Source organism: Somniosus microcephalus, chromosome 7 (assembly GCF_052327205.1).
Source record: "Somniosus microcephalus isolate GS21.2 chromosome 7, FLI_Smic_1.0, whole genome shotgun sequence".
NCBI classification, from domain to species: Eukaryota; Metazoa; Chordata; class Chondrichthyes; order Squaliformes; family Somniosidae; genus Somniosus; species Somniosus microcephalus.
In genome coordinates, this window is record NC_140993.1 from 160202618 (window position 1) to 160222092 (window position 19475).

The window sequence follows — 19475 nt, forward strand, 5'->3', positions numbered from 1 at the left end:
ACTGCCTGATCCCCTCAAGGTTTCCTCTTGACACTACTTTTGTCTAATAAATCAATAACGGCTACAGTCCCAGCCATGTGATTCTTTTCCACAGTCAGTGCTGATACTCGGGATGACTTTCAGTTTATGCTGTTTTTCCAGGATTTCAAAGCCTCTTGCAGCAAAGTTAGAGTCAACAAGCAGGAGAACCTCCATGGAAATTCACCCTCTCCCTTTCTCCTCTCTATATTTTTCCTGGGCCCCCAGTTACTGCAGTATGAAAATCAGTACCATCCTGCAACAAAAGGCCAAATTACAGTTCACATAAAGAATATGGGGGCCAAATTGGGTCGCTGAATTTCATGGGAGGTGTTAGCAGCGCCGCGCCCGGGCGCTAGTTGCTTTGCGCCTCCCGTTATCGCCCTAAGAGGGCGCTAACGGGAGGTGCAAATCAACTGAATTTTACCCCTATGTATATTACCCCCAATAATAAGCTTAGCATATTGTTCAAGTAATTCTGTTCCCTTTTACTTATTAATTCTGAATAATCCCATTGTATTGAGGACTATAATCCCCAAAACCAAGTATACATTGCCCCATGCAGTTTCATAAAACATTGACTATACATTACAACAGTTAAAGTAAATACAGCCCAAAATGCACACATTTGATGTTGAATATATCAATATCTTTCACACTATTGTATTTAAAGGATTTTTCTTTGATTTTTACTCAGTTATAATCTAGTTTAAATTGAAATTAAGACAGAAAAGCTGCACTTTTGCTGTTTGCATTCAAATAATTGAAGTACTATTTAAACACCATCCTTTAAGCATTTATGCTCAGTTTCATCATGGAAAGTGTCTGAACTACGGACTAATTTTGCCTTGTCGCACTGTATCGCTTTTAATGCACGATCCCACTTGCTTCCCTTTCTCTTGAAATGTTGCCTTTTTGCTTTGCTGTACTGAGAGAGTTCTACTGGATCCTGGTCTTCTGCCTCAGAATGAATTCCCAATTTTTGAATGATGAGCATAAGAAGCTCGTGCTGCTTCTGCATTGCTGCTGAAATGTCCTTCAACCTGCAGATTTAACAATGTGAAAGGAATCAGCATAGCAAAGTAACATTTCAATGAAATATAGTCTAAATTTATGATAGGTGATTACGAACCTATATTTCTGCTTCTCCAGTTGTAATTCAAGCTTTTTGAAATCAGTTGCATGACTGTTCATTTCAGAGCATGTGTCAGGGTTTTGTGATCCTGAAAATCCCTGGAACAGAGTCTGCAAAAAGGAGTAGGTTTGACCAATAAATTCTGTTTCCACTCCACGTTTCTGTAAAAACTACAAGCTGCATTGATACCCAAGTTGCATTCTCACTTGGTTTGCAAGCCATAAAAACTTTCACTCAAGTGAACAGTACAACAGATTTTTCAATACTAGTCATTTTATTTGAAAAGCATATTGTATCATTATTTTGGATTAATAAGTTTGGTGGAATTTTATTATAATCAATAGATTGCAATGGACAAACATGATGCTTAGAACTTACTACTTCATGTTAATGCAGGACAGCTTTATGCATAATTGTTGAGTAAGTGTGGAAACTGCTCGATAAATAAGAACATAAGAACATAAGAAATAGGAGCAGGAGTAGGCCAATCGGCCCCTCGAGCCTGCTCCGCCATTCAATAAGATCATGGCTGATCTGATCCTAACCGCCAATCTACTATCCCAGAGCCATCTCCTGAATCTAACAGAATTAGACACACGAAATAGGAGCAGGATCAGGCTACACGGCCCCTGGGCCCGCTCCGCTACCCACAGGGCCATGTCCGATCCGAACCTAGACTCATGTCCAAATTCCTGCCCGCTCCCCGTAACCCTTAATTCCCTTTACTTCTAGGAAACTGTCTATTTCTGTTTTAAATTTATGTAATGATGTAGCTTCTACAGCTTTTTGGGGCAGCATATTCCATGGAGCTACCACCCTCTGAGTGAAGTAGTTCCTCCTCATCTCAGTTTTGAAAGAGCAGCCCCTTATTCTAAGACTATGCCCCCTAGTTCTAGTTTCACCCATCATCGGGAACATCCTCCCCGCATCCACCCGATCCAACCCCTTCACAATCTTATATGTTTCAATAAGATCGCCTCTCATTCTTCTGAACTCCAATGAGTAGAGTCCCAATCTACTCAACCTCTCCTCATATGTCCATCCCCTCATCCCCGGGATTAACCGAATGAACCTTCTTTGTACTGACTCAAGAGCAAGTATGTCTTTTCTTAAGTATGGACACCAAAACTGTATGCAGTATTCCAGGTGCGGTCTCACCAATACCTTGTACAACTGAAGCAATACCTCCCTATTTTTATATTCTATCCCCATAGCAATGAAAGCCAACATTCCATTGGCCTTCTTAATCACTTGCTGCACCTGCATACTAACCTTTTGAGTTTCGTGCACCAGGACCCCCAGATCCCTTTGTACTTCAGTACTTTCCAGTTTCTTGCCATTAAGATAATAACTTGCTCTACGATTTTTCCTGCCAAAGTGCATAACCTCACACTTTCCAGTATTGTATTCCATCTGCCAAATCTTTGCCCACTTACTTAGCCTGTCTATGTCCCCTTGCAGGTTTTTTATGTCCTCCTCACTCACTACTTTCCCTCCCATTGTAGTATCATCTGCAAACTTTGATATGTTACACTCGGTCCCCTCCTCCAAATCGTTAATATAGATTGTAAAGAGTTGGGGACCCAGCACTCACCCCTGCGGAACACCACTAGTTACTGATTGCCAGTCTGAGAGTGAACCATTTATCCCAACTCTCTGCCTTCTGTTAGATAGCCAATCCTCTATCCATGCCATAATATTACCCCCAATCCCGTGAATCTTTTATCTTAAGCAATAATCTTTTGTGTGGCACCTTGTCAAACGCCTTTTGGAAGTCTCAATACACTACGTCCACTGGTTCCCTTTTATCCACCCTATATGTTACTTCCTCAAAGAACTCCAGCAAATTTGTCAAACATGACTTCCCCTTCATAAAACCATGCTGACTTTGTCCTATTAAATTATGATTGTCCAAATGTCCTGTTACTGTCTCCTTAATAATGGACTCCAAAATTTTACCTACCACAGATGTTAGGCTAACCGGCCTATAGTTTCCAGCCTTCTGTCTACTGCCCTTTTTAAATAAGGGTGTTACATTAGCAGTTTTCCAGTCTGCTGGGACCTTTGCTGAGTCCAGGGAGTTTGGGAAAATTATTACCAATGCATCCACAATCCCTACCGCCACTTCCCTCAAGACCCTAGGATGTAAGCCATCAGGTCCAGGTGATTTATCCGCCTTGAGTCCCATTATTTTACCGAGTACCACTTCCTTAGTGATTTTGATCGTGTTTAGCTCCTCCCCCGCTATAGCCAGCCCCCTGTTTGTCCAGTGTTGGGATATTCTTAGTGTCCTCTACTGTAAAGACTGATACAAAATATTCATTCAGTGTTTTTGCCATCTCCATATTTCCCACCGTTAATTTCCCAGTCTCATCCTCTAAGGGACCAACATTTACTTTAGCCACCCTTTTTCTTCTTATATAACTATAAAAACTCTTACTATCTGTTTTTATATTTTTTGCTAATTTACTTTCATAATCTATCTTCCCTTTCTTAATCAATCTTTTTGTTATTTTTTGCTGTCTTTTGAAGTTTTCCCAATCCTCTATCCTCCCACTAGATTTGGCTACCTTATATGCCCTTGTTTCTAGTCGAATACTATCCTTAGTTTCTTTACTTAGCCACGGATGGCTGTCTTTTCTTTTACACTCTTTTCTTCTCAGTGGAATATATTTTTTTTAGAAGTTGTAAAATAACTCCTTAAATGTACACCACTGATCATGTATCGTCTTACCCTTTAATCTATTTTCCCAATCCACTCTACACAATTCCGCTCTCATACCTTCATAGTCTCCTTTATTCAAGCTTAGCACGCTTGTTTGAGATCCAACCTTCTCACCCTCTAATTGAATATGGAATTCAACCATGTTATGGTCACTCATTCCAAGGGGATCCTTTACTAGGACATTTTTAATTAATCCTGTCTCGTTACACAGGACCAGATCTAAGGTTGCTTGCCCCCTGGTCGGTTCAGTTACATACTGCTCAAGAAACCCATCCCTAATACACTCAATGAACTCATCCTCAAGGCAGCCCTGCCCAATTTGATTTGTCCAATTAATATGATAGTTAAAATCCCCCATAACTATAGATGTTCCCTTATTACAAGCCTCAACTATTTCCTGATTGATACTCCGTCCAACAGAGTTGCAATTGTTCGGAGGCCTATAGACTACGCCCACTAGTGTTTTTTTCCCCTTATTATTCCTTACCTCCACCCAAACTGTTTCATTATCCTGATCTTTTGACCCAATATAATGTCTCTGTATTACAGTGATTCCTTCCTTTATTAACATAGCCACCCCACCTCCCCTTCCTTCCTGCCTGTCCTTCCTGATCATTAAATAGCCTGGTATGTTTAATTCCCAGGCATTGTCACCCTGCAGCCATGTTTCTGTAATGGCCACAAGATCATACCCATATGTAGTTATTTGTGCCATTAACTCATCTATTTTGTTATGAATGCTACGTGCATTCAGATAGAGAACTTTCAAATATGTTTTGTGAGACTTAGTTCCTGCTTTTGCCCTTTTTATTACTTTACCTTTTACTCCATACCTTCTGCCCCTTCCTGACACGCTCAGGTTTTTAATTTCCCCACTGCTACCTAAGTCTATGACCTTCTCTGTTGTCATTTTTACTATTTGCTCTCTAGGAACCTCCCCCCCACTAGTTAGTTTAAAGCCCTCTCTACAGCCCTAGTTATATGATCCGCCAGGACTCTAGTCCCAGCACTGGCCAAGTGAAGCCCGTCCCAACGGAACAGCTCCCTCCTGCCCCAGTACTGGTGCCAGTGTCCCAGGAAGCAAAACCCATTTCTCCCACACCAGTCTTTGAGCCATGCATTTAACTCTCTAATTTTATTTGTCCTAGCCAAATTCACTCGTGGCTCAGGTAATAATCCAGAGATTATTACCCTTGAGGTTCTGTTTTTTAATTTGACCCCTAGCTGCTCATACTCCTTTAACAGAACCGGCTTCCTAGTCCTATCTACGTCGTTTGTACCAACATGGACCACGGCAACTGGATCCGCCCCCTCCCACTGCAAGTTTCTTTCCAGCCCAGAGGAGATGTCCTTAACCCTGGCACCGGGTAGGCAACACAGCGTTCGGGACTCTCGCTCTCGGCTGCAGAGAACTCTATCTATCCCCCTATTAATACTATCCCCTACCACTACAACATTTCTATTTACTCCCCCCTCTTGAATGGCCCCCTGTTCCACGGTGCTATGGCCAGGTTGCTCATCCTCCCTGCAGTCCCTGCTCCTGTCCCCACAGGGAGTAAGAACCTCGAACCTGTTGGACAAGAGCAAGGGCTGCGGCTCCTCCAGCTCTACCTCCTGGATCCCCGTACCTGCCTCACTCGTAGTCACACCGTCCTGTCCCTGACCATGGGCTACATCTGAATTAATTAACTTCATAGGTGTGACCACCTCCTGATACACAGGGTCCAGGTACTTCTCCCCCTCCCTGATGTGTCGCAGTGTCTGAAGCTCAGACTCCAGCTCATCAACACAGAGCTGGAGTTCCTGTAGCAGCTGACACTTGTCACAGGCGTAATCACCGTGAGCCTCAATGGTGTTCACCGGCTCCCACATCTCGCAACAGTAACACATCACCTGCTCCATTCTATGTAATTAATTAAATTTTTTATTGTTAGTTATGGACACCCTCTGCCCGATTTTAGATGCTAGTATCCCCTTTAATTAATTGGATTTAAATTAAATATATTTTATTCATGCTAAGCAGCAGTTTGTGCTTCAGATGAAATTCTTGCTCTACCTGTGCACAGTAATATGAAAGAGATATGTTTGAGTGCAGGCTCAGCGACCGGAGCTCTTACACGATCTGAATTTCCATTCCAGAGCATTCTGTTCCACTTTAACCTCTGCTCTTACCATACCAGGAAAAAAGATATACAACTACAACAGCTTGCATTTAAATAATGCCTTTAACATAGGAAAATGTCCCAAGGTGCTTCACAGGAGCATTATCAGACAAAATTTGACACTGAGCCACATTAGGAGATATTAAGACAGGTGACCAAAAGCTTGGTCAAAGAGGTAGGTTTTAAGGAGCATCTTAAAGGAGGAGCAAGAGGGAGAGAGAGGGAGAGAGAGGGAGAGAGGGAGAGAGAGGGAGAGAGGGAGAGGTAGCGAGGTTTAGGGAAGGGATTTCAGGGGATGCACAAGAGCCAGATTTAAAGAATGCAGCATCCTCAAAGGGCTGTAAGGCTGGAGAAGGTTACTGAGATAGGGAGGAATGAGGCCATGAAGGGATTTGAACACAAGGATGAGAATTTTAAATTTGAGGCATTGCTGGACCGGGAACCACAGAGGTGATTGGTGAAGGAGACTTTATGCAAGTCAGGATATGGGCAACAGAGCTTTGGATGAGCTGAAGTTTACGAAGGGTGGGAGATGGGTGGATGGCCAGAAGAGCATTAGAATAGTCGAGTCTGGAGGTAACAAAAGCATGGATGAGGGAGACAGGTGATACTACGGAGGTGGAAGTAGGTCATCTTGGTGATGGAGAGGATATTGGGTCAGACACATCAGCTCAAGATCAAATAGGACATAAGAATTAGGAGCAGGCATTGACCATACGGCCCTTCGAGCCGGTTGAGGTTGCGAACAATATGGTTCAACCTCAGACAAGTGGCCAGGGAGGGGAATGGAATCGGTGGCTCGGGAAAGGAGTTTGTGGCGGGGGCCGAAGACAATGGTTTCAGGCTTCCCATTATTTAACTGGAGGAAATTTCTGCTCATCCGATACTAGATTTTGGACAAGCAGCATTTATATGGCACCTTATCACTTCTCTCTGAAATGTCTAAAAGTATTTCACATACAATGAGCTACTTTAAAATGCAATGGCCTAGAAATTCAGTTGGGTGCGCCATCCGTTAGCGCCTTAGGAGGAGTAGATCTCGAGCGCTAGGCGCTTAGCGCCCGGGCGCAGCGCGATCTGCGCCTCGCCCCAAATTCAGTACACATTTAGCGCCGGCGCAAAGTCTTAGCGCACGCCCTGCTGCGCGCGCAGATCATGACGTCATTTACTAGTGCAACGCCCTTTGTGCGCCCCGAACCGGAACTTCACTCGCGCCGGGCCATTGTGCGCCGGGCGGCCCTAACGACTGTGAAGTGGAACGGTACACAGCCGAGGCGGGCCGCGGGGAGCGCTAATTAAAGGGCACTTACCCTGCACTATAAAGGCCAGCCATTTTGCAGCATTCACTCTTGTGCAACGGTTTTTTGGAGAGAGACCAAGGAGGAGAGCTTACTGGTTTGGACCAACACTAGGACAGGTATTTTTGGCTCAGGCCAGAGCTTAGCAATTATCTTTGCCTTCATTGAGAGCTCAGTGTTTGCCAGCATATAATGGGGGCTGCATTGGGTGCCAACGCTGACTTTCAGCCTTATGCCAGAAGGGCTTACAGACGCCGTGAGAGAGTGGCAGCCCTGACTAGACGCAGAGGGGGCAACAGGCGTCGCCAACTGAGGCCTTACCCACCCAGGGTATACCGCCAGCAGTCCTCCTATCTGACCATGTCTGCCGCGATGTGTGTAAGGAGGCTGCGATTCAGAAGGGAGGTGGTTGCAGACATCTGCCAGCTGCTTCAGAGAGATCTGCAGCCACAGCTGATGCGCAGGACGTCTCTGTCGGTGGCAGTGAAGGTGACGGTGGCTCTCAACTTCTATGCCACCAGCTCCTTCCAATCCGCTGCTGGGGACATCGCTAACATCTCCCAGTTCGCCGTGCATTGCTGCATCTGCCAGGTGACCGAAGCGCTTTTCAGAAGGAGACATCAATTCATCTCCTTCCCCATGACCCTGGACAAGCAGCAGCAGCGTGCAGTGGGATTTGCAAGAATAGCGGGCTTCCCCATGGTGCAAGGCGCCATTGACTGCACGCATGTGGCGTTGCGGGCACCTCTGGAGCATGCCGAGGATTACCGCAACCGGAAGGGCTACCATTCCCTCAACGTACAGCTGGTGTGTGACCACAGGCAGCGCATCCTAGCTGTCAATGCCCGCTTTACAGGCAGCAGCCATGATGCCTTTATCCTGCGACAGACAACTGTGGCTGACATGTTCCAGGCACAGCCTCACCCAAGAGGATGGCTTATCGGAGACAAAGGCTATCCTTTGTGTACCTGGCTCATCACCCCGCTCCGCGCGCCCACGACCCCTGCTGAAGAGGCATACAACGAGAGCCATCAAGTGACTAGGAACATCATAGAACAAACAATCGGCGTCCTCAAGCAACGGTTCCGCTGTCTCGATCGCTCCGGGGGAGCCCTCCAGTATTCGCAGGAGCGAGTCTCCCAATTCGTCGTCGTTTGCTGCATGCTGCACAACCTGGCTATCCGCAGGACTCAGGCACTGCCACCTCACGTTGGACCACCACCTCAGGAGGAGGAGCAGGAGGAGCATGAGGAGGAGGAGGACGAGGAGTACCAGCCCAGGAGGGAGGCAGAAGGTCCAAGGGCCGCCCGTCGGCGGCTTATTGAACGTCACTTCTAGGGCCCCTGTCAGGGAATGGCTTGTGCCAATGAAAGAACATGATTGCAGCCGCTCCGCAAGCCCTCAGCCGGTTAAAGCAACAAACACTTCAAAGATCAAACATGGACAATGTTAATAAATAAAATGCTTTATTGTACAAACTCAGGGCCCTTCCCACATGAAAACCAAAAACAGACGAAACCCCCAAAAAACACTCAAACACATTACTCGCTCCCACAACCTGGAGAGGATTAACAAAACAGTGCAACTAAAATGGCCGTCATCCTCGGCCTTCGTTAAAAACAAACATCCAATTCTCGGCCTTCAAAAAACATCCAATTCTCGGCCTCAAAAAACAAACACCACATCCTCGGCCTTCAAAAAACAAACATCCAATTCTCGGCCTTCAAAAAACAAACATCCAATTCTCGGCCTCAAAAAACAAACACAACTGGCCACACATTTGACTTTTTGGCCCGCTAGGGCGATGCCTTGCCATCTTTGTGTGGCCCCTGCCCGCCCTGCTGCTCCTCCTCAAAGTAAGGCCATTGGCTGCTGCAAGGCTGGGGGCAGGCTCCTGAGGGGCACATGTCGTGACGGCAGATGCCCTTGGGGGTCGGCCTAGTCGAGGTCTGGCCGTCGAGCGGGCGGCTGTTGAATGCTGCAGCTGTGGCTGGCCAGCATCAGTCGCTGCAGCAGCTCCTGGCAGCTCCACTGGGGGAGTGGCAGTGGCGGCTGGAGGAATGGGGGCAAGCTGGCGGATGGCAGGCGCTCGCTGGTCGCCTGAGACACTGGCACTCGCCCGGGCCAGCACTGCAGCATGCGCACCAATCTGCCGAGGGACAGACCGCTGTGCTGCTGCAGCGCGCCGGGTGCCCTGGCGATGCCTGGCTGACACAGCGAGTGTGGCAGCAGTGAGTGCCCGTGTTGACCTGTTCAGTGACCTCGTCAGAGCACCCAGTGACTGCATGGCACCACTGATCAGCTGCCCACTCGCTGCCTGAGCTGCCCCGAATGCCGCCTGACTCGCTGCCTGATCTGCCCCGAATGCCGCCCGACTCGCTGCCTGCTCTGCCCCGAATTCCGCCAAACTGATGGCCTGTGAGGCCCCGACGTCGGTGACACTCCGAGAGAGAGACTCGATGGCCTCAGGCAACTGTGCCACTACCCCCATGAGCTCCGTGTGCCGGCGCTCCGAGTCCGCGGACAAGTCCTCGAGGCGTTCCATCTCCTCGGCGAAGACCATCTCCGGACTGGAGGCCGGACTCTCCCTCTGGGGAGAAGGCCGCCGAGCTGGCCGACCCTTCCTGCGTTGCTGGACGCCGCTGGGCCCAGCAATTGGACTCCCCTCCGACCCTTCCCCCCTCTGGGGAGAAGGCCGCCGAGCTGGCACCCCCCTCCTGCGTTTCTGCAGGCCGCAGGTCCCATGAGCTGCCCTCCCCTCCGACACTTCCGCCACGCTCCCCTCCAGGGAAGACGTGTCCCCTACATTCGCATGGGTTGCCACGGCTGAGGGTTCCCCTGATGGGCCGCCTTCCTCTTGCTCCTCCTCCTCCTCCTCTTCTGAGGGGCTGTCACTGGCAACTTCAGGGACCTCCTCCTCGCCATCTGAAAGCAGGAAGGCACAAGAGTAGTTTTAGAGTGAGGAGAGGGCATCAGCGAGGGATGCATGAGTGGTGGCATTCAGCGCATTGGTCGGACAGTGGCAAAGGATGTAGATCTGATGCGCAAGTGGGACGAGAGAGGTACAAACGTTGATGTCCTTACCATTGGTGCCCAGAACAGGGTCGGCATCTCCACATGCAACGGGGCCAATCACCCGGCCACCCATGATGCGCTCCACGCGATGTTGCAGCTCGGTGAGCGGCTGGATCTGGGGTCGGCCTCCCCCGGTCGCAGTCCGGCTCTTCCTATTATTGGCCAGCTTGGCCTGCAAGAGAAAAGACGGCCTCTAAGTACAGTGTGTCGCCCTGATCTTGTGTGCACTGCCTCCCATGGTGGAATAGCCTGGCCAGTGTGTCGCCCTGATCTTGTGTGCACTGCCTCCCATGGTGGAATAGCCTGGCCAGTGTGTCGCCCTGATCTTGTGTGCACTGCCTCCCATGGTGGAATAGCCTGGCCAGTGTGTCGCCCTGATCTTGTGTGCACTGCCTCCCATGGTGGAATAGCCTGGCCAGTGTGTCGCCCTGATCTTGTGTGCACTGCCTCCCATGGTGGAATAGCTTGGCCAGTGTGTTAAGTGCAGAATGTGCAATTGACGTTCATGCCTGTCCCATAGCTGCTGGATGAGGGCTGGCCATTAGGGCTTTCAGGTCCCTTTGCCCATAATGTGAGGTGCACATGCAAGGATGAGGAGGTCACTGGAAAGGGTACTCACCCTGACAATCCGAGTGAGGTCATTAAACTTTTTGCGGCATTGGACACCGGTCCTGGGGACCTCGCTGTTGGCTGACACCTTGCTGGCGACATGCCTCCAGGCTCTCCGGTAGGCGCGGACCGGCGCCTTCCTGCCATTGTCCGGGTACAAAATATGGCGCCTCTTCTCCACACCACCAACCAGCACACTCAGATCACGCTCTGAGAAGCGCTGCGCTCGTTCACGGGCCTTCTGCATGGCTTCAGGCGCTATTTGGGTCCAGCAGCAGTGTTCAGGCCTAGCTGGAGGGCTCCACTATCCAGGGCGTGGCAGCAGACCAAGTCGACCCTTCCCCCTTAAGAGCTGGCCAGCGCCAGGGTGTCTACTGTCAATCACGAGATGGCCGCACCTGCGCTGCGCCCGGCCTCGGCGCTCTCGCTCAGCACCTCCGGCTTAGCGCCTAAAGAGAGGCGTCCAGCGCCAGTTTTAGCGCTCGAGCAAACTCTTAGGGCGAAGCTAATGAATATCGGAGAAGTGGCCTCGATTTGGCGGCGGGCGCAAACTTTAGCGGCCGCCCGACTTTACCGCCCCAAAAGTGGCTACAATGAATTTCTAGGCCAATGACTTGTGTTACATTAGTTATTTAGTGCTAATTCTTCACCAAGTGATGATGGGTTTGTGTGCTAATTCAGCAAAATCCAATGTCTATCAGAAATATTAACTTTTGTAAACTGAGTATTTGCCCAGGTGCAGCTCAGTGGCATACATCAATTCCAAATCCTGGACAGTAAAACAGCATTCAGGCTCTGTATCTGAATTGATTATTTGTCTCCTAACTGTTCTTACTCTTCCATACAGTGATTTTTACACTACCTGCCATGACCAGTGCTCAGGCTCGAACCGCCCCTCCAGACCTACCTTGCTGCCAGCCTGTTTGGCTTCCCAGCTGCCCAATATTGTGCCGGCTTAGAGCCAGCAGGATGCTGTGGGGTGGCCATTTGACATTGACCGTCCATCAGCAACATGGTAATGAGGCCGGGCCCTCAAAATGAGCCAGGCCTCTCACTGGCACTATTATTGGGCTCACCATCACTATCATTGGGCTGGCCAATGCACTCCGCCAGTCAGTCACCCAATAATTAATATCTACCCTTATTTGCTTTGATGTGGTCATTCCTTCCATTTATAAACAATTAAATACTGCAAAGCTCAGTCTAGTTTCTCTCACCCTCACTTAAAAAATATATTCAAGGTTCAGAAGGAAACAGCAGATTTCGATTGATCCCAAACTGGGACACAGATTTAAATTTGTGCTGTGAGGAAAATTAGGGCTACAGTATCTCATGTTCTAAGTGGAATACTTTAAAGAGGTATTAGTGTATGAACCCCCTCTGATTAGTTCTATGTAACCACTGGCTTGCATGCCTTAATATGCCTGCATGCAAAGAGCAGCCAGTTTGGAGTAACTAAGAAATTTAAATCTGACATTTAACTTTAAACAACATTAGACAGCTTCTTAGTTTAATCTTTCTTAAGAATTTCTTTTTCAGACTTCAGCTGTGCAATTTTTAAAATTTACAGTAAACTTTCAAAGTCTACGCTAGCTGGTATTTTAGTCCAATCTGTAGTCTGTTGATTTATCTTGTGTTGTGCACCATAAAAACGAGTACACTGGAAAAATATCGAGCGAAATTATTAATCGTGTGTGAAAAGCACAGAACAAATGTATTAATGCACTGATAATCCTGAAATATCCACATGTGCTCCTTCCTTGCAATTCACACAAAATCAATTAATATTTAATTAATAATATTACTAAATGGAGTTAATGGATTTTTTTGAATGAACTTTATATTAGTTGTGACAAATTGTGACGCCTTCATATGAACATAGGAACAATGACGGACAGGTAAAGACCCTCTGGTCCATTGAGCCTGTCCCACACAATTGCGATACCTTGTGTATCACAATATATACACTCAACCCCACCCAAAACCATCTCCTGGGAGAGGCAAAAAACAGATAAAAAAAACTCCAAACCAATTTGGGAAAAAAAATCTGGACAATTCCTCTCCGACCCATCTAGCCAATCGAAACTAGTCCAGGAGATCACTCTGGCCCTGAATTCCCTACAGTACCTACCTTCTGTAAGAGGTGATCTCCGCCCCAGCCAGAAACAGGTCCAGCTCTCACTTGAAGGAATTCAGCGAGTCCGCGTCCACCATATGAGACGGCAGCCTGTTCCAGAGGTCCACTATTCTCTGGGAAAAGAACCACCTCCTGACATCTAACCTAGCTCTGGCCTTATACAACTTAATTTATATAAACTAAATATTGGGGACATGGGATCAAATCTGGGAAGATGTGGTAATTCAAAGATTAGAGGCAAGGCAATAGAGAAAGGTATTAATATGGGAAATGATAAACAGACCGTGACAGGAAGGGATAGAGAGTACAAATCTAAGAGTAAATCAACAGATAAGGCTAGAGGTTACAAAAATAATAAAATGACAAAACTAAAGGCTCTGCATCTGAATGCACGTAGCATTCGAAACAAAACAGATGAACTGATAGTGCAAATAGAAATAAATAAATATAATCTGATAGCCATTACATAAACATGGCAGGATGACATTGCTTGGGACCTGAATATTGAAGGGTACATGACATTTTGGGCAGACAGGAAAGTGGGAAAAGGTGGAGGGGTGGCTCTGTTAATTAATGATAATATTAGCACAATAGAGAGGGATGACCTAAGTTCAGGAAACCAGAATGTAGAAGTGGTTTGGGTAGAGATGAGAAATAATAAAGGCAAGAAGTCACTTGTGGGAGTGGTGTACAGACCCCCTAACAGTAACCACATGGTAGGATGGAGTATAAAGGAAGAAATAATGGGAGCTTGTCAGAAGGGTATGGCAATAATCATGGGGGATTTTAATCTGCATATAGATGGGAAAAATCAGATGGGCAAAGGTAGCATTGATGAGGAGTTCATGGAATGTTTCGGGATAGTTTCTTACAATAGCACGTTCTGGAACCAACCAAAGAGCAGGCTATACTAGACCTGGTATTGTGTAATGAGATAGGATTAATTAATGACATCATAGTGAAGGGGCCCCTAGGTAGCAGCGATCATAATATGATTGAATTTTACATTCAGTTTGAGAGAGAGAAGAGTGGGTCCAAGACTAGTATTTTAAACTTAAATAAGGGCAATTATGAGGGCATGAAAGCAGAGCTAGCTAAAGTGAACTGGTAAATTAGGTTAAGGGATAAGTCAATAGAGTTGCAGTGGCAGACATTTAAGGGGATATTTCAAAATACACAGAATATATACATTCCAACAAGAAAGAAAAATTCCAAGGGGAGGACCCACCATCCGTGGTTAATTAAAAAAGTTAAAGAGAGTATTAAACTTAAAGAAAAAGCATATACTGTAATTGCGCAAAGATGGGTGGCAGGTCAGAAGATTGGACAGAATATAAAAAACAGCAAAGAATGACTAAAAGATTAATAAGGAGAGAAAAATTAGAGTATGAGAGAAAGCTAGCTAGAAATATAAAAACAGATAGTAAGAGTTTCTATAGATATTTAAAAAAGAAAAGAGTTAACAAAGTGAGTGTTGGTCCTATAAAAAGTGAGTCTGGGGAATTAATAATGGAAAATAAGGAGATGGCAGGTGAATTGAACAGGTGTTTTGCATCCGTCTTCTCTATAGAGGATACAAGTAACATCCCAGAAATAGCTGTCAATCAGGAAATGGAAGGGAGGGAGGAACTCAAGAAAATTATAATCACCAGGGAAGTGGTACTGAGCAAATTGTTGGAGCTGCGGGCTGACAAGTCCCTGGGTCCTGATGGACTTCATCCTAGGGTCTTAAAAGAAGTAGCTAGTGAGATAGTTGATGCGTTGGTTTTAATTTTCCAAAATTCCCTAGATTTGGGGAAGGTTCCATTAGATTGGAAAATAGCAAATGTAACTCCTTTATTCAAAAGGGAGGGAGACAGAAAGCAGGAAACTACAGGCCAGTTAGCTTAACATCTGTCATAGGGAAGATGTTAGAAGCTATTATTAAAGACATTATAGCAGGGCATTTAGAAAAGTTCAAAGTAATCAGGCAGAGTCAACATGGTTTTGTGCAAGGGAAATCATGTTTAACCAATTTATTGGAGTTCTTTGAGGAAGTAACATGTGCTGTGGATAAAGGGGAACTGATGGATGTACTGTACTTAGATTTCCAGAAGGCATTTGATAAGGTGCCATATCAAAGGTTATTGCGGAAAATAAAAGCTCATGGTGTAGGGGGTAACATATTGGCATGGATAGAAGATTGGCTAGCTAACAGGAAACAGAGAGTAGGCATAAATGGGTCATTTTCTGATTGGTAAGATGTAACGAGTGGTGTGCCACAGAGATCAGTGCTGGGGCCTCAACTTTTTACAATTTATATAAATGACTTGGATGAAGGGACCAAAGGAATGGTTGCTAAATTTGCTGATGACACAAAGATAGGTAGGAAAGTAAATTGTGAAGAGGACATAAGGAGGCTACAAAGGGATATAGATAAGTTAAGTGAGTGGGCAAGGATCTGGCAGATGGAGTATAATATGGGAAAATGTGAAGTTGTCCATTTTGGCAGGAAGAATAAAAAAGAAGCATATTATCTAAATGGTGAGAGATTGCAGAGCTCTGAGATGCAGAGGGATCTGGGTGTCCTAGTGCATGAATCACAAAAGGTTACTATGCAGGTACAGCAAGTAATTAGGAAAGCTAATAGAATGTTATCATTTATTGCGAGGGGAATTGAATACAAAAGTAGTGAGGTTATGCTTCAGTTGTACAGGGCATTGGTGAGACCACATCTGGATACTGTGTACAGTATTGGTCTCCTTATTTAAGGAAGGATGTAAATGCATTGGCGGCAGTTCAGAGAAGGTTTACTAGACTAATACCTGGAATGGGCGGGTTGTCTTATGAGGAAAGATTGGACAGGCTAGGCTTGTATCTGTTGGTGTTTAGAAGAATAAGTGGTGACTTGATTGAAATATATAAGATCCTGAGGGGTCTGGACAGGGTGGATGTGGAGAGGATGTTTCCTCTTGTGGGAGAATCTAGAACTAGGGGTCACTGTTTAAAAATAAGGGGTTGCCCATTTAAGACAGAGATGAGGAGAAATTTTTTCTCACAGAGGGTCGTGAGTCTTTGGAACTCTCTTCCTCAGAGGGCGGTGGAAGCGGAGTCTTTGAATATTTTTAAGGCAGAGGTAGATAGATTCCTGGTAAGCAAGGGGGTGAAATGTTATCGGGGTTAGGCGGGAATGTGGAGTAATCAGATCAGCCATGATCTTATTGAATGGTGGAGCAGGCTCGAAGGGCCGAGTGGCCTACTCCTGCTCCTAATTCGTATGTTTGTATGTTCGTATACAACATTCTCCAGTTATGAGCCCAATCTCCCAACACATTGCGATCCACTTGAAGCAGACCAGCATTGTCTACAGTCCAAATACTCGCACAGATCTTGGTATCAGCTGCAAATTTGCAGATCGTTCCCCCAGCACCTACATCCAGATCACTAAGAAAAATAGCAATGGTCCTAACACCGATCCCCGCGGGACACCACTGGTGACCGGTCTCCAAACAGATCCAAATCCACCTATAACTACTTTTTGCCTACATCCTGCCAGCCAGTTCTCAATACAACTTACCACTAATACCAGAGGCTTCAATCTTATAGAGAAGGCTCTTGTGTGGTACCTTATCTAAAGCTTTTTGGAAGTCTAAGTAGACAATGTCTACTGGACTTCCCTCATCCACAAACTCTGTAACTTCTTTAAAAATTACAATTAGATTTGTAAGGCATGACCTCCTTTTTATGAAGCCATGTTGGGTGTCCCAAACCATCCTGTGACGAATAGGGAAAATTGTTATATCTTTTGTAATGCATTTCTGAAATGTTTAGAGTTAAAATGGAACTATCGTCCCTTATTAAACTTCAAAATGGAGAATGGTGTCAAGGGAGGGGAAATTGGTCTTAGGTGGGGGAGTAAAGTGGGTGATCACGAATCGGCAACTCGTTTTACATCCCATTTACTTCAAAGAGAAACCAATTCAATGGAATAAAAATCAGACGAGTTTTGTAATTGGCGGGAGATCCACTCCGCCAGATTACCACCGATGCTGTGAAAATGAAAATTTATGCCATTAATGTTATTAGCTGCAGCATTTAGAATATTGCCGTTTTAAGTAACAGAATGAACCCCATCTAACCACCATCACATTATATCTCTCCATTTAATTAACCCCATCTAACCACCATCACATTATATCTGTCCATTCTTTCACCTGTCCAGTGCAAGCTCAATACATTTGCTGCAGTCTTTCACACACTTACCCCAGTCATAAAACCACTTGGCTTGTTAGGATATATTATTGTTTTCTCTTGGTCAACTTGGTTAAGAAACCAATAGGGAAGTTTCTCCTCCAAACTGGTATGAAGAGAAACCTGCAGGAAAAGAATTGATTCATTAGAAATGTTTTCATGATAATGTTACATTTCTTCCTTCTTCAGAAAGATTGAACATCTTCACTGAATCATAAAGACTAACCTGCATTGCAATTCTTTTTAAGGATGCAGTTCTCTGGACTTTTGCAATGTCTCCCACAGCTAAACCAATCTAAATTAAAAACAAAAGATATGTCAGAAATTGTTTGCTTCACGAATATCAAATGAATAGACTCTCTTATCAAGGTTTGTATTCCAGACATAGGCTATGTGTCAACTCTCCCAGTTTCGGTAGGAGTCTCACTAATGAGATTACAACCTCACGCCTTCACTTTCTTCACAATTTCTCCTTTACCTTTGCTGCAGAGTGAGAAAAATCAAAATAATAGGGTTGCAGAATTTATACCACAGAAGGAGGCCACTTGGCCAATGGTGCTTCTGCCTGTGCCAGCACTTCAACTGGAGCTATCTACTCTAATCCCATGTCCCTGCCCTTCTGATAATTCTTTTATATTCTTCATTTTCAAATTGTGGTAAACCACTGTCATACCTGTCTGTGTCTGTATGTGTATTCCACTAGGTACAGGTCTGGACATGCCTCGGCTGACTCCTCCCACTATTCCAGGTATATAAGTGACTACCTCCCAGTCCCTTAGTATTCTGGACGGGTCGACCACTCGAGACAAGACCTTCATTCTTTAGTTAATAAAAGCCTGATTGTTACTCGCTCAACTTCAGTCTTTTGAGTAATTGATGGCGCATCAATTTTATTAACTAAATTTTTTATAATGGAGAAGATCCTCACACCAGCATGCCTGGACCTGGACAGTCGGGAAGCGGACGCTTCCACCAAGTTTGCTCACTGGCTTACGTGCTTCGAGACATTCCTGACTGCCTCCACTGCGGTCGAAACGGATGCGGACAAACTGTCTGTCCTGATCTCCAAGGTGAACCACCGAGTGTACTCAGTCATCCGGGACGCGACCTCGTACACAGCCGCCCTCCAGCTCCTCAAGACCCAGTACACGCGCCCTGTGAACGAAGTATATGCTAGGCACCTTCTGGGGAGTCGCAAGCAACAACCTGGGGAATCGACTGAGGAATACCTCCAAGCACTGTCCGTGCTTGGCCGGGCCTGTGGGTGTAAGGCGGTAACGCCCACTAAGTACACGGAGGAACTGATCCGGGATGCCTTCGTAGCGGGCCACAGGTCCAACTACACCCGACAGCGACTGCTGGAGCAGAGTGACCTCACCCTCGACAAAGCCTCCGACATCGCACTAACGCTGGACGCAGCCTTCCGGGGCATGGATGCCTACTCCTCTGCACCGTGGACGCCGCGGGGAACGACAACCTGGGACACGGTAGGACAGCCCCATAGCACCGTGCCGCCCCAGCCACAGCCCAACAACGGCCCAACTACCGCAGCAGTGTCCCAAAGCCAGACAGCAGTATCCCAAGGCCAGAAATGCTACTTCTGTGGCCAGGCCAAACACCCCAGAGCGCGCTGCCCGGCGAAGAATGCAACCTGCTCGGGCTGCGGGAAAAAGGGACACTACGCCAGCGTCTGCAAGGCCAAAGCCACCCCGAACGCCAGCAGCGCCGCATGTGGGCCGTGCGAGCCGCCATCTTGGGCCTCCCCAGCCATGTGCGAACCACCGCAGCAGCAGCCATCTTGGACGACTCCAGCCACATGGGAATCATGGGCGCCGCCATCTTGGACACCAGCCGGGACGCAGCAGACCGCCAACCCCCACCCATCTGATACTCGCAGCGACACACCGACCCCTACGCTGGCCTCTGTGACGCTGGACCAAACGAGACCGCACCAGTTAGCTCGGTCCAAAATGGACGTTAAGGTAAACGGCCATGCAATAAACTGCCTTTTTGACTCCGGGAGCACAGAGAGCTTCATCCACCCCGACACGGTGCGGCGTTGCTCTCTCCCAGTCCTGCCTGCGCA

At 46.6% G+C, this 19475-nt stretch overlaps 1 protein-coding gene across 1 annotated transcript in view; it reads right to left on the reverse strand.

The window, feature by feature from the left end:
- Window positions 1-793: 793 nt before the first annotated feature.
- Window positions 794-19475, reverse strand: part of trpa1b (transient receptor potential cation channel, subfamily A, member 1b) — a 207151-nt gene continuing 188469 nt past the window's right edge. The window contains exons 23-26 of the mRNA XM_085993966.1: window positions 17616-17684; window positions 17402-17512; window positions 1151-1263; window positions 794-1061 (exon numbers count right to left, since the gene is read on the reverse strand). Coding sequence (XP_085850092.1) covers window positions 794-1061; window positions 1151-1263; window positions 17402-17512; window positions 17616-17684 — 561 coding nt within the window. The remainder of the gene's footprint in view (window positions 1062-1150; window positions 1264-17401; window positions 17513-17615; window positions 17685-19475) is intronic.